At 36.0% G+C, this 14875-nt stretch overlaps 1 protein-coding gene across 6 annotated transcripts in view; it reads right to left on the bottom strand.

Annotated features, from left to right (window-relative positions):
- LARP1B (La ribonucleoprotein 1B) overlaps window positions 1-14875 on the bottom strand; it is a 106403-nt gene that overhangs the window by 50078 nt on the left and 41450 nt on the right. For 4 of the 6 annotated variants that reach the window (XM_030884789.2, XM_045287384.1, XM_045287385.1 and 1 more), the window contains 3 exons: window positions 11354-11528; window positions 6290-6462; window positions 3217-3579 (listed from right to left, as the gene is read on the bottom strand). In XM_030884789.2, coding sequence (XP_030740649.1) covers window positions 3217-3579; window positions 6290-6462; window positions 11354-11528 — 711 coding nt within the window. Of the gene's footprint in view, window positions 1-3216; window positions 3580-6289; window positions 6463-9896; window positions 10907-11353; window positions 11529-14875 lie in introns of those variants that run through there. The other 2 variants (XM_045287388.1, XM_045287387.1) reach the window with 2 other exon arrangements.

The following is a 14875-nucleotide window of genomic DNA, read 5'->3' as shown; positions in this document are numbered from 1 at the left end:
TTTGTGATTAAATATTGCAGGGATTGTGTTTGTTTTCTAATGTCTAGTAAGTATATGGAATATAGAGAACTTAATTGTTAGCTTCCCACTTTGACCAGGAGCTACTATGGTGTCTGGCACAGAGTAAAAAAATCAATAAACATGTTAAATAATTGATTTCTCTCACATTAAGCAGACCTACAGGAAAGGTACAAGTTTAACGAGATTCTGTGTTAGGCATAGAATTAGAAACAAAGGAGTGCAGTTACGTAACACAACTATTACTAAAAAATCCGTCTAAAACAATACAGAAGCTCAGTCATAATGCTTTAAATGCAAATAGTCAAGATTAATTTTCCCTGATCACAATTTAGTGGTAAAGTTAGCACCTACCTCAATAATTCAATACATAGTTGTTAATTATCTCTATACCTACAATAGGTCATTCCTCCAAATGGCTTATACATTTGTTATTTAGAACTTGAAAAACAATTTCCCAGAGAAACTGGATTATGCACAGTGTTTAAAAGCCCCTTTGGTTATTTTATAATTTTTAATTCATAATTTTTCATGTATTTTTAAAAGCAAGCTTTGAGCACTACACTTTGTATCAGAACTGTTGATCTCTTTCAGTATTTTAAGAATGAGTAAACTGAGGTAGAAATTCCATAAAGATTCAAGTATAGGCAGACCCCAAGTTATGAAAGTCCAACTCAAGGAAAATTTCCGCTTACCTTGAATGTTATATAATTTTACTCTCACTTTTAAATGACCAGAACTCTGTCCCTACTTGCAACAAATACTTCATTAGAATTTCCCTCGCTGCATGTGCAGCTTTTGAATCATTTGAAAGGTTTACGTTTTTTCTTGCACTAAAAACAAATCTAACCCACTGTCACCCAGTCAATTCCAATTCATAGTCACTCAATACAGGATGTTTCCCAAGACTACAAATCTTCACAAGAGCAGAGAGCTTCATCTTTCTCTCACAGAGAATCTGTTGTATTTGAACTGTTGGACTTGTGCTTAGCAGCCCTACACTTAATCTATGCATTAAAATAAAGTTAATTAGGGAGGGAGCGGAAAAAATGAGGACCTGATGCCTGGGGCTTAAGTGGAGAGCAAATGTTTTGAGAATGATGAGGGCAATGAATGTACAAATGTGCTTTACACCATTGATGTATGTATGGATTGTGATAAGAGCTGTATAAGCCCCTAATAAAATGATTTTAAAAAAAGAAAAAAAAAAGTTAATTAAGAACTGTATGTACCTGATCTGACTTACATAAAACTTGTAAGACACAAGCATGAATTGGGGACTGCCTGAATCATAAACAAAATCTTTTATCCAGTTAAGATGGTCAACTGAGAAATTTAATAAAAACATACTTCCTAAACATTGGGACAAGCAGAGAGCAGCTCAGATTTTAAGTCACTGACAAGCTTTCATAGACTGGACCAGATCTCCAAAATCACAATAACAAGAGAACACACACAAAAAACGTGAAAGCAATGGTAACATTCCAGGAATAACTGAAGAACGCGTCTTATTGATAAGAGCACCCATGAACAAAATGTTACCTCTATTCAACCACTTGTTGGCTTCAAGCTACACAGCAATAGAACGTTTAAACATTATTGTATAACTACTTCTAAGGTTTCTTTCCTATTTCATAGTTATATAATTTTTCAACGCAATCCTATCTCCCAAAACAAATTTTAACTTTGGAGGTGGTGAGTGGGGATGTAACAAGAGGCCACTGATAACATAGGAAATGGCAGGAAGAGACTCCTCCTTATTCCTTCCCATCTGCTCATTGCATCTTATACCAGAAGAACGCAGATGTATAGCAGACCACTCTATCTTCTATTTTACCTTAATTAACCAGCATGCGGGTCAAGATCTGGAGTGAAAAGCAAGAAGATGGAAAATTGAAACTTTTCAAATGGCATCCCTCACAAAGTAATTATCAGAGAAAGACAATCAGCTACTTTATATCTTCACAGTCTGTTGCACTTCCATAAACTAAGGTGGAATAGATGAAAACAGGAACAAAAGCAACTCCCCTCTGCAGTTACTGGCCCATATAGCTAGGGTGATTATCACTAGATAAGGAATGAGGATGAAAACTAAGTCTGTCTATAACTTCAATTTTTAGTCCACTTTATGAGAACAGGTCTCAGTGGTAACTTATGCGGGGAGAGGGTTAATTAAAAATGTTTACTACAGTGCCTTTACTTTTCTGGGTGTGACTATCAGATATATTTAAAGGAACTTTTCAAATTAAATCGTTTATATTCAAAATTTCATAATCTGACATTTCAAGTTTAGGAAAATAAAAAACAGCAATATACATTCAAATCAGAGTTATCAGCAGACAAATGTTGGCCAGAAAGTTACCTTTGAAATAGAGGAAAGGGGGGAGTGGGTTGGGAGGGGAAAAAATGAGGAGCTGATGCCAGGTGGAGAGCAAATGTTTTGAGAATGATGAGGGCAATGAATGTACAAATGTGCTTTACACAATTGATGTATGTATGGACTGTGGTAAGAGTTGTATGAGCCCCTAATAAAAATGATTTTTTTAAATGATTAAACAAACAAAAAAAAAGAAATAGAGGGAAGAGCTGAGAGGCAATGGGCATTTATAGAGGTCTAAATACAGGCATGTACATATGTAAATATATTTATATATGATAATGGGGAAATAGATCTATGTGCACATATTTATAGGTTGGGTATTAAGGTAGCAGATGGACATTGGGCCTCCACTGAAGTACTCCCTCAATGCAAGAATACTTTGTTCTATTAAACTGGCATTCTGTGATATTCACTTTCCAGACAGGATCGTTGAAGACAAAGCGGGTACATAAACAAATGTGGTTAAAAAAGCGCCCAGCTATCAAAAGATATACTGTCTGGGGTCTTAAAGGCTTGCAGGTAAGCAAGTAGCCATTTGCTCAGAAACAACAAAGCCCATATGGAAGAAGCACACCGGCCTGTGTGACAATGAGGTATCAGGCATCAAAGAACAAAAAATCATATCATTGTAAATGAGGGGAAGAGCAGAGTGGAGACCCAAAGCCCATCTGTATGTAACGGACACCTCCTTACTGAAGGGTCATGGGGAGGAGACGAGCCAGTCAGGGTGCAGTGTAGCAACGATGAAACATACTTTTGCCTAATTCTTGGATTGTGATATGATATATGAGTCCACCCAAAATTTTTTTTAAAGTTACCTTTGTAGTTATGTGTGCGTTTTCATCCTCTTCCATCCATAAATCCTGTTCATAATAATATAAGCCATCATTGATAACTTTAGCAAGATCAGATGTAATCTTCGCCCGAGACATGTGATTGCCCGTTCGATCTCCTCCAGGATGTTTTCTCATGTAAGGTGGTGTCTGAGTTACAATCAAAATCTTGTTTAAATCCTGGTCATCAATTTCATAATCTGAATCATCAGACCAATCAGTAAATGTGTTTTTTCGACTTTTTATTTGTTCCATCTCTTCATCAAATAAAAAATCAAGTTCTTCTTGTTCTTGTTCTTCCGAAGGTAATAGTGGATTTAATGCCTCATCAGGTACAGCTGTCGATTCCTAAAGGAATAAGTTGATATTTCATACAAAAACTTTTCTAGTGGTAAAGTTACAACATACAACTTTTCCTCCAGTTCTTTAATGCTTCCCCCCCCCCCCCCTCCACTATCATGACCCCAATGTACCTTATAAATTCTGCTAGACCAGAGCATGTACATGGGTACAGATAAGAGCTGGAAACACAGGGAACCCAAGACTGATAAACTCCTCAGGACTGATAATGAGAGTAGCAATACCAGGAGGAGAAGGGGAAGGGGAAGATGAGGTGAGAAAAGGGCAACCGATCACAATGATTGACATATAATCCCCTCCCTAGGTGACAGACAACAGAAAAGTGAGTGAAGGGAGACGTCAGGCAGTGTAAGACATGAAAAAATAATTGATAAATTATCAAGGGTTCAGGAGGGAAGGAGGATGGAAGAGGGAGGGGAAAAATGAGGCGCTGATACCAAAGACTCAAGTAGAAAGAAAATGTTTTGAGGCTGATGATGGCAACAAATGTATAAATGTGCTCAACACAATGGATGGATATGTGCATTGAGATAAGAGCCCCCAATAAAATAATTTTAAAAAAAACAAAACTTTCCTACCACTTTTAAAACAAATGTCATAGAGGAGGGAAGAGGGACACATAGACACACACACACACACACCCTGAAAGGAGATGAACAACAGAAACTGTGGGGGAAGGGAGACAGAGATCAGAGTCAGGAAGACTGGGCAGGGGGAGGGGGAAAAGAGAAGCTGTTACCAAGGGCTCAATAAAAAGTAAATGTCTAGAAAATGATGGCAACATATGTACAAATATGCTTGATACAATTTGATGTAAGAGCCCCCAATAAAACGATCTTTTTAATAAAATACATACACAACCCAAAAAAAGTCATAAATTTTGTGAGAATTAGCTTACACATTATACATTTAGGCAGACAAAAATTTAGGCTATCAGCCCCCAAAACCCAAACACACGGCCACTGAATTGATTCCTACTCATAGCAACACTCGGAGAGTGGAATAAGGGCCCCATTACGTTTCCAAGACCCCTTATACTATGGAAGTACAACAGAAGCACTAAAAACTCATCCCATCAATTACCTGTGATGTTCCAAGAAAGGAATCAGGACCCTAAATCTCCATAACAAAGAACCAGCTCCCATAAGGTATATGGTTGCGCATAAACAGCCACAGCAGTTACAAAACCACATTACCTTTTATAACCTTTTTACATCTTTAGATGGCCCACAAAGAAACCCCTTCTTTTTCTTTATTATCATATACAAGGGGTTACCTTACAAAAAACAATTGTGCTGGGTGGAGTAGAATGGAGCTTTCTTAGTACACATCCCTGCCCCGCCCCGCCCCGGCAAGCATTGAGCAATTCATTTAGTGCACACAGTGGTGTCTCCTGGGAAGGTTCTCTGGTCAGTCAATTTTTTCATAAAAGCCGTTTCCCTTGACCCTCACTGTTTGTGATGGCAGATTTAAAAGAACAGCGTGCAGCTGTGAAATTTTGTTTCCTGCTCAGGGAAAAATGCCACAAAAACTGTTGTGATGTTGAACACAGCTTAAAAGGGCAGCACTACGTGTACAAGTGGTTTTCTCGCTTCAAAAAGGTGAAATGTTGAATGATGACAAACATTCTGGATGTTCATCAACTTCCTGAACAAACAAAAATGTCAACTCGTAGTGCATTTGGAGTTCATTCCACCAGGTCAGACTGTTAATCAAGGTTCTGAAAAGACTGCACAGCAGAGTGAAACAAAAAAAGGCCTGATTTGTGGCAAACGGCGTTTTGCCACCACAACGCATCTGCTTACACAGCCATTTCAGTGTGCCAGTTTTTGGCAAAATCAGAGCATGCCTTTTAGCCCCACACACCTTACTCACCTGGCCTCACTCCATATAATTTCTTTTTGTTACCGAAAATGCAGAGGCACATGAAAGGACAGCAATAAGACAACATACAAGAGGTGAAGAAAAAAATGAGGGAGGTGCTGTCAGCCATCTAAACAAACGAGTTTGAAAAACGTTTCCAAGAATGAAATCACAGATTTGACAAATGTATTCAGTGTAATGGAGAGTAATTTGAAGGTGATATGGTGGTTTTGCAAAAAAATTTAAATGCTTATCTTTGAAAAAAATTCCGGTTTTTTGGGGGTGCCCCCTTCATATTAAACCACATAAATTTATATAAACCTGACACATACCCACTTATTGACATAAAGAATATTTCCTGTGTTTTGTTTTAAAAAACTAAAAACAAATACTAAGCAAAAGTCAGCAGCTGAGTATATTTGGGTACCCTTTGCACTAACAAGAGAATCCAAATCAAATGTCCAAAAATAAACTAAAAACTTTAAAACCTGATAAAATATAACTTATCTACTATTTGAGAATAAACCATAGGCTCTTACTAAAGAACAAAGAATTTAAATTTACAACTTTCACAAATTTTACACATTCACCTTACACATACAAAATATGCTTGGGGGTGGGGAGTGAAGGAAAGGATCTCATGAAGAATGAAAATGTTTTGGAAATGATCAAGGCAATATATGTACAAATGTGCTTGACACAATTGATGTATAGATTGCTTTAAGAACTGTAAGAGCCCAATAAAATGATTCATTAAAATAAAAAATAACAATATGCTGACCTAACTTACACTGCACTTAGGATGGATCCCATTAGCTGGTCTATCTCAATTTACCTTTAATTTCACTGGTGAATGACGATGTCTCTTTTTCACTTCTATCCAAGGCTCTGAATCCAAGTCAGGCAAACTGGTAGACAAACCTCTAGCCATGGCTTGAAGGTTACTTGTTTCAGTATTTTTCTTTGGAGCCAGTGGACTTCCAATTCTCGGTGAGTTTGGGGCAGACTCTAAAATTTTAAATTAGTTCTAAAGTTAAAATATTACCTTTCTTGATAAAGTAATTTCTTGTTTTCAGCTTGAGAATTTTCTCACAAAAGCATGACACATCAGCATGTCAATGACAATCATCCCAGTGATATTCAAACCTGAAGAGCTTCTAAGATTTATTTGAAAGTGAAGCCACTGAATAATTAAAAGGAATACCACAAATCCTTATCCAGATCACCATATTCACTCACAACTTCTCAAAAACATCAACATGGGTCAATTTCTGATTTTAAGAATCATCTACATAGGAAAAAAGTCCTCTTTGAAATCTTGGATTAAAACAAGAGTTAAACTGAAGTCACACACTAAATGCCTATTTTACATGAGGTAAAATGAGTGTCTCGTTAAACTAGGATATAAACTAGGCAGCACTACTCACACATTTCACACTTCCTTTGCTTAACAACATTTGACAAATGCAATAAATGCAGTGTGTCCACTTCCTATCTTGCCTCATACTGGACACTGAGGAATAGAATGTCACATCATTAAAATGCATACCTTGGCAATAACATTAAACTTCGGGAATTTAAAAGGCCTTTCTCCATATTGTTATTATCTTTTAATCAAAATCTTTATGCACTATATAATTTTCTTCATAAACGTCTTTTCAAAAGGCAAATATTTTGACCTGAAGTGTTGATATTTACATTCATCTTCCAACCTAAAGATGCAATATGTACATAACTTTGCACAAAAATATTTTAAAAACAAGTTTATACAACAAGATTTGAAACATTTTCTCCTCAAAGTCAATTCCTTGAAAATACTGCAGATGAATGTCATATAAAGCTAAAATTTTAAAAGCACAAGCAACCTTTCATTGACTAAATGAACATGCATCTACAATGCAATTGGGATTTTACTCCAAGATTTTACATTCATTTAATATACACCAGAATAAAATGGATCTTACCCAGTAAGTCAGTTTCCGGATTCAATCAGTTTTGGATACAAAATTTACTGTAATACTTTAAAAAGAGGTGTTTTGAAACAACAGCCTTTTTGTTAGTAGTCACAATAAGACTTTTGAGCCCTCAAAATGTGGCTAGTTGGAAGATACATTAAAAATGTACAATAGACTTGTATTTTAAAAAGGAAAATTGTGTCAAATTTTATGATTATTATAATGATAACTTGGTTATGTGGAGTTAGAAGTATTAGTAAAATAAATTGATGATCCATCAGGACCAGTGGTGTGAGTGGTGATACTGGAGGGTAGAGGGAGAGTGGGTTGGAAAGAGGGAACAAATTACAAGGAACTATATGTGACCTCCTCCCTGGTGGATGGACAACAGAAAAGTGGGTGAAGGGAGATGTCGGACAGGGCAAGATATGACAAAATAATAATTTATAAATTATCAAGGGCTCATGAGGGAGGGGGGAGCGGAGAGGGAGGGGGAAAATGAGGACTTAATGCCAGGGGCTTCAGTGGAGAGGAAATATTTTGAGAATGATGAGGGCAATGAATGTACAAATGTGCTTTACACAATTGATGTATGTACAGATTGTGATAAGAGTTGTATGAGCCCCTAATAAAACGATTAAAAAAAATTTTTTTTTCACATTTTACTGCTGCTCTAGAACTTCCAATTAACAGTATACATAGCATCATTTAGTGCACATAAGTAGCCGAACTGAGTTTTTACTGGCAATATAAAAGTTACAGAAATGAGAAAATCATTACCTCCAGGGAATCCTGTTTATATAGTGAATTAAGCTATAAGAATAGATTCAGGACCATCATTGACTCAGTCATCTTGTATAATTATAGTTGAGATTAAAAGACTATATAATAAGCAATTGCATTGAGCTGAGTCAGACTCATTGTGACCCCATACATGTCATGTGGACCTGTGCTCCATAGTGCTTTCTTTCAATGGCTGACTTTCTGGAAATAGATTACCTGGTCTTATCCCCTAAGACACTACTTAGCTCATGTAGTAATCTTAGAACAGCACCTGTCACATTAAATGTCTATATTAAAAATAGTAACAACTGCTTCCCTTACTAGAAACTTAATCTTTTATACCCATTTATCAGTTTATTGTATAATCATCCCTAGCTGTTTGTAAAGCCTCTTACACTTTTATCATTACTACAATCAAAACACATTAGTGTTTAGTGAGGAAATTTTTGAAGAGATTTAGAGAACAATTTTAAAATAATGCTCATCTAAATATTTAAGCCATATGTAATGCTCAGATGGTTGACTATAACCATGTTTTCTTTGCAATAAAATAAATTATTTCAAATTACTTTAAGATTTAAGTATGGTGGTAGGCCCTGAACATCCCATGTCCCAATGAGTTTGAATGATTTGAATTATTGTGACATTAAAATTAGTTACAAATATTTTCAGGTACTTATTTTAAAGCCTGTTATAGTTTATTGGAACATAAAACAGAATATTTTCTTCACTGCTTTCATTTATTAAAAATTATCATTCAATTCTCCATAGATGAACAACAGAATATAGTCCATACATTTGATATGGTTTACACACACACACACTTTAATCTAGTTATAAAAATAAGTTCTGTATAATTACATGGGTTTCTAAATTATGTTTTAAAGGAAATCCCACTTTTCCCCCTAATGATTAAGTATCCTCCCATACATTAAAGAAATAAGATTAGCAGGTACCGGCGCTATCAATTTTTATGAATGATAGCGTTCAGGTTGATATTGTAATACTTCATCCACAGTACTACAAAAACTTATTTCAAACGTAACTTACTATTGTCCCTCAACAACCTTTTCTGGAGCATTCAGGTCCTCTGCTCAGGGTTCCCAGGTATGTTAGGTAACTGAATCAATATAGGGGAAATATGGAAAATTGAAATTATTTTTCCATACAAAGCTCTCAGAAAAGAACCAAGGTGGTGCTGTGGATTAAGCACTCCACTGCTAACTGCAAGGTCAGCGCCACAGGAGAAAGGTGAGGCTATTTACTACCATGAAGATTTACAGTCTCTGTCTGACACCTAAGGTGGTGGGTTTGGAATTTAAGATAAAGTTTTTTTTAAAGAAGAAAAAAGATAAAGATTAAAGTGGTACTGCTTTGCTTTACCCAGAGGTATACATAAACACTGTCTAGACTTTTTTTTTTCTGTCTAGACTTCTTATTCCTTATTTTTGGTAACACCATATTCACCACTGAATTTGGCAAACTTGGGTTTCTTATAAAAGGGTGATTGTAAACACCGGAAATTGAACGACTCTGGAAAAGATTGACTAATGAATTATAGTAACTCCAAAAACATTCCAACTTTCTACATTTCATGATCTATTTGTTCTCTAAACGATCTAAAGAACCTAAAGTTGACTAGTTTCAGGAAATATGTGCATGCATTTTGAGTGTATATTAAAAGCAATAAAAATGTACAAGGCATTCTGATTTATTCTTGTAATTTTATTAACAATGCATAAATGGTTAATGGACAGGCATCACCAATGTGATTGACCTAAATCAGCTACCCTGTGGAAAAAGAATTTTCCATTTCAACTAATTTATCAAGTGCTTGTTTATAAGCAGGTTAAAACTATCACCTTGGACCCCAAGTTTACACAATAAATAAATCTAACTTATACAATCAGCCCTGTGTATTTAAAAACAAAACAACAACAAAAACCTCCAACAATGCTACTTTTCTTCAGTTTTTAAAATACCTACCCAAATTGCTTGCTGAGATTAGAAACAAATTATTTACAAAGAAAATGCAAGATTAAAAAAAATCCATCATCAATGCGTTATTGATGATCAGATCTTCATATTGATGTATCAAAAATACATTTGGATGAAGAAAAATATACCCATGTTCATTTTTTAAATTTCTTATCCCTTTAAGTTCACATTAATAAATCTTAAAGAGTTCATGAGAAACATTGTAACAATGTGTTTTGCAATGTACACTATATTCAAGGGTAAATCAAATAGCAAGAACCTAAAATTCTGGGAAATGCCAGTCAAGTCTATTTCTGCATTACTGGTGTACATAACACTAGAAGCAAAAGATAGAATTCTTGCAGTATTTCCAGGATGATAATAATTAACCTTCCCACAGTGCAACCCAGGCCAAATACAAACAAATTGGGCACCTCCTAGGAAAACAATAGCAGTCCTCTGGTCTGTGTCTCCTCATTGGCACAAAGATGGTTATCTCCACTGTGGTGAGGCCCAACTTCCTTCAAAGGAGTTGGGAGTAGACATTCTGGCACAGAAGGCAGTCCAGGTTGCTTTCACTTCTGCAGCACAACTTGTTCCAATATTTACATTGATATTTCAGTGATTCACCTACTCCACTGCATATTCCGATCAAATGACATCCAAGAGCATCAGTAGATCATCACCCTGACTGAAAAAAGTTTAAGCACACATATTTTTTCCCCAAGAAGGAATGTCTTTAAAATGATCCAGGAGGGGAAAAAAAAAAAAGTAACATTAAAACAGCTTTTGTAAATCCTAAACACACCATTTTATTGAATCCATAATAACCTTATAAGAGACTCAATTCTGCATCAAAACAGAAGTGTTTGTCTTTTCAAATATACTGGCAACAAAATTTAAGGAACTGTAATCCATTCCTTGGGTTTTTCTTCTTTATGCATACATATCTAGATTGTTCTGGTCTGACAAGGTAAAACCTGGCATAATAGATCTATAGACCCCCATTCTACTTATAGCTCTGTGTGAGAGGCAAAATGAATAGAAATTAGAGCATCACATCAGTTAGCTATCCTTCCTCATCCTACTGAATCAAAGTAAACTAAAAAAAAAAGTTAAATGGGACACCAAGTAGCTTTGCCAACTGTTACACTATCTGTTCTAAAAGAAAGAAAGGCTGTTACCTGTATGTGAGCCAAAGGCCTGGCCTGGCACAAATTCCGGGCAGTCAATCAGTTGGGAGAAGTCAGTCTGTGGCACGCTCCGTGGAGGAGGCCCAGGAATTGGCCATTTTTCTGGTTCTATCTTTTTTCTCATTTTCTGGTCCACAATTTCCACTTCTGTGCTATCTTTCAATGCCTAGAAAACAGGAGGTTTAAGCTATTAAAAAACTGAAAATCCACCATTACTATTGTCTTTAAAAATATTTATCTGAGAATTGGAAAAGACTATAGTGCAGTTAATGCTTCCAACCCATAAAAGCATTCTATTTAGAGATAAAAAGGCTACAGTACAAAAATTTAAATCATTTTCCCTGATAAAGTACCTTTAACATCTGAATATCAAGACAGGTAATTAGGTTTTCATAGTTAAAATAATAATTTGAGCATTATTGTATCAACAAAAGCAAACTAGTTTTATTCTCAAAAGCACTGAATGAGATGTAGGCATTTTACTGCTGTAACTACTACTACTAACTACTATTTATTAAACAAGAATAAACACCAATTCCCTAAATAATTGTTAGATATTACCTGTAAATCATGCATGAGGAAACTGAGGGTAAAAAAAAATAACTTGACAAAGATCAAAGATCTAACATCAGGACTCAATGTACAAGCTGTCCTTCACAAAAACACTTTTATTAAGCTATAGTGCCATTCACAAATTGATGTTTTTTAATTCAAGGACACACTAAGAGCATTATGTTAGTAAGATTATATTAGTATAGTCCTTAACACTCATGTTATATTAGAATATATTTTTAAAAAGAACTCCTTGTATGGGAATCAGGATTTCTTTCTCAGCCTTGGAAGCTGAAATATAAAATGGAAGAAGAACATTGTGCTCCTGGGTTTGAACTGTTACTTTCAATTTTTTCCTAACATATATTTTCTATTTTTATCCAATGAAGGACTCCAGTAACTAAAAATAAATTCAGTATCCAGATCTTGGTGTCTACCATTCCCCCACTTAAAAAAAGATCGTTCTTTGCAGAAAGGATAAATTTCAGGTCTGGAACTCCTTGTGACAGAGAACAGAAACAGATAAAAATGCAGGCACTGGCTAGAAGAGGTTCCACCTACCAAATTATAGTCTGCGCATCCACTACAATGGCCATTAAGGATTCTAGCATCCTGAGTTTTTTTAAAAGGGGAAGAGAAGAAATGGGGAAGGGGAAAACCATAGCTGATAAGCTAGTACATACAGAAGTACTGAATGAATCAAAGAAAACAAGGAGCCCTGGGTGCGTAGAGGTCTATGTACTTGGCTGCTAACTGCCAGAAAAAAAATATTCCATTTTTGCAATCATTGATTCAATTACTGAATTAGGTAAGGGTTGTCCAGCCCTGCAAATACCATTAGCAAAGGCTGTTTAAGGACAGAATATAAAACATAAAACTTTCTACAATATTAATTTTGAAAGGGAAAGGTCCTTTCAAAACTAAGGAATCTGGAAGATTCCCACGCTAAGTAAACAAATTTAGGATTAGCAATAGGAGAAATTTGACCTCTCACTAAAATGCTTGGGAATTACACATCAATCATGCATTATTCTTGCAACCTTTTAAACTAAACTTGAGGGGCTGCAGGGTTTAAGATATGTCCAAATTATGGGTTGTTCTTTTAAGAAACTCTTTCAAACATGTCAAAGATATAGAATGTGAAGTAGAGTGTGAGGGGTACTGCTCTAAATGCAATCCAAGAGACATCCTGGGGTCATTTAAAAACACCACCACCACCACAATGTCACAAGATATTATGTTTCCAGCAACTATCAATGAGAGAAAAGATAATTGCAGTATCTCCACAAAAATGGAATGTTACAAAGTCAAAGAGGGAGAAACTGCTGCTTCATATATCATGAGTAAATCTCAACACAGGGGTCATCGTAGAAAGTCAGTGAAACAAAGGACGGCCCTCAATGAGATGGATGGACACCAGTGACTCCATGGACTCAAACAACAATTGCAAGATGGCATGGGACTGGATAGTTTATTCTGTTGAATTTACTCAACAACATCTAACAACCACATCATGTTCACTAGTTTGCTTTTACTTCTTTTCCTTTACTAATCTCAGTTAAGTCAGAGTGGCTTGGTTGTTGATAAGAGCTGAGTCCAGCCTCAAAATCTGGATACTGATTTAGTGAAAACAAGATATATATTAGGAAGTGGCACTGTCATCTCCCTAGGGAGCTGAAGCGTTGGGTTGTATTTTCACATCCTGGAGGAAGTACAATCAGAATATTCCTTAGAACCAAGATGGAGCTGAAGCGTTGGGTTGTATTTTCACGTCCTGGAGGAAGTACAATCAGAATATTCCTTAGAAACAAGAATGGTGAGACGTGGTCTCATGTATTTTCGATAGACATGCTATCAGGAGAGACCAGTTCCTGGGGAAGGACATCATGGTTGGTTTAGTAGAGTCAACAATAAAGAGGAAGACCTTCAACAATCTGGACTGAAACAGTGGCTCAAATATAAGAACAACTAACTGTAAGGATAGTACTGGACCAGGCACTGTTTCCTTGTGCTACACACAGGGTCACTATGAGTCAAAAGCAACTCAATGGCACCCAACAACAATAACGGCATCCTCAGAGAGACAGGGTATTATTAAGGAAAACCCCTTGTATTTTGTGTCTTTTAAGACTAAAAACCTTCACTTACTCAAATACATTGAAAGCTTGATGAGAAAAATAATTTAAAAAAAAATAAATCCTTGAAAACGAACGCTCATAGCAAGAGTCCTTGGTTGCTATTTGAAGACAAGCATTCTACTTTTGGCCTTCTAATTACAACCTTGGAAATTCATTGAGGCAGTTCCACTCTGCCCTCTCAAGTCATTAAGAGTTGGAAGTGACCCGAATGCTAGTGAGTTTTACATGCCAGAAAATTGTCATAAGCACGTTTCACTCATACTAACACTGTGAACTAAATATTATTAAGATTCACAGAACATTGTCTCAGAATATTGCCCAAAGTCACAGAGCTTTAGGGGTGTGTATTTAGTCTCCTAAGTCATGCTATTAATCTTTGTGCTCATAGTGCAAAGCTTATGGAAGCCTTACCTTTTGGGCAAAAAAAGGACATCTTTCTCACTATTACAAAAACTAGGTCCATAATGGATGTTAACCCAGGTTTATATTTTCCTAAATTGCTCAGATTATGTCTGTACCACCAACTTCTATACAAATAATGCTAACTGTAACAGAATCAGTATTCACAGATTTCCTTTTACATATTTCTTCTATCAGAGGTTTTGGAGCCAAAGGATTAACAATCTAAAAACGAGGCTGAAAAAAAAATCAACAGTCCAAAACAAGTATACAATAAAGAAATTACAATTACATTTCTTCATAGAGAAGTATAGAAAGTGACTTCCTTAAACGCTTCCTCCCCCCAACTACCAGGACCCCAGTTTCGCCTTGCAGACCTGGTTAGACCAGATGATGCACAGCGGTACAGAGGGGAATTGGAAGC

This window comes from Echinops telfairi, unplaced genomic scaffold (assembly GCF_000313985.2).
Source record: "Echinops telfairi isolate 266 unplaced genomic scaffold, ASM31398v2 ScPeMD7_14;HRSCAF=57, whole genome shotgun sequence".
Classification (NCBI taxonomy): domain Eukaryota; kingdom Metazoa; phylum Chordata; class Mammalia; order Afrosoricida; family Tenrecidae; genus Echinops; species Echinops telfairi.
The sequence above is the reverse complement of the archived record's forward strand: the minus strand, read 5'-3'. Positions and strand labels throughout refer to the sequence as shown.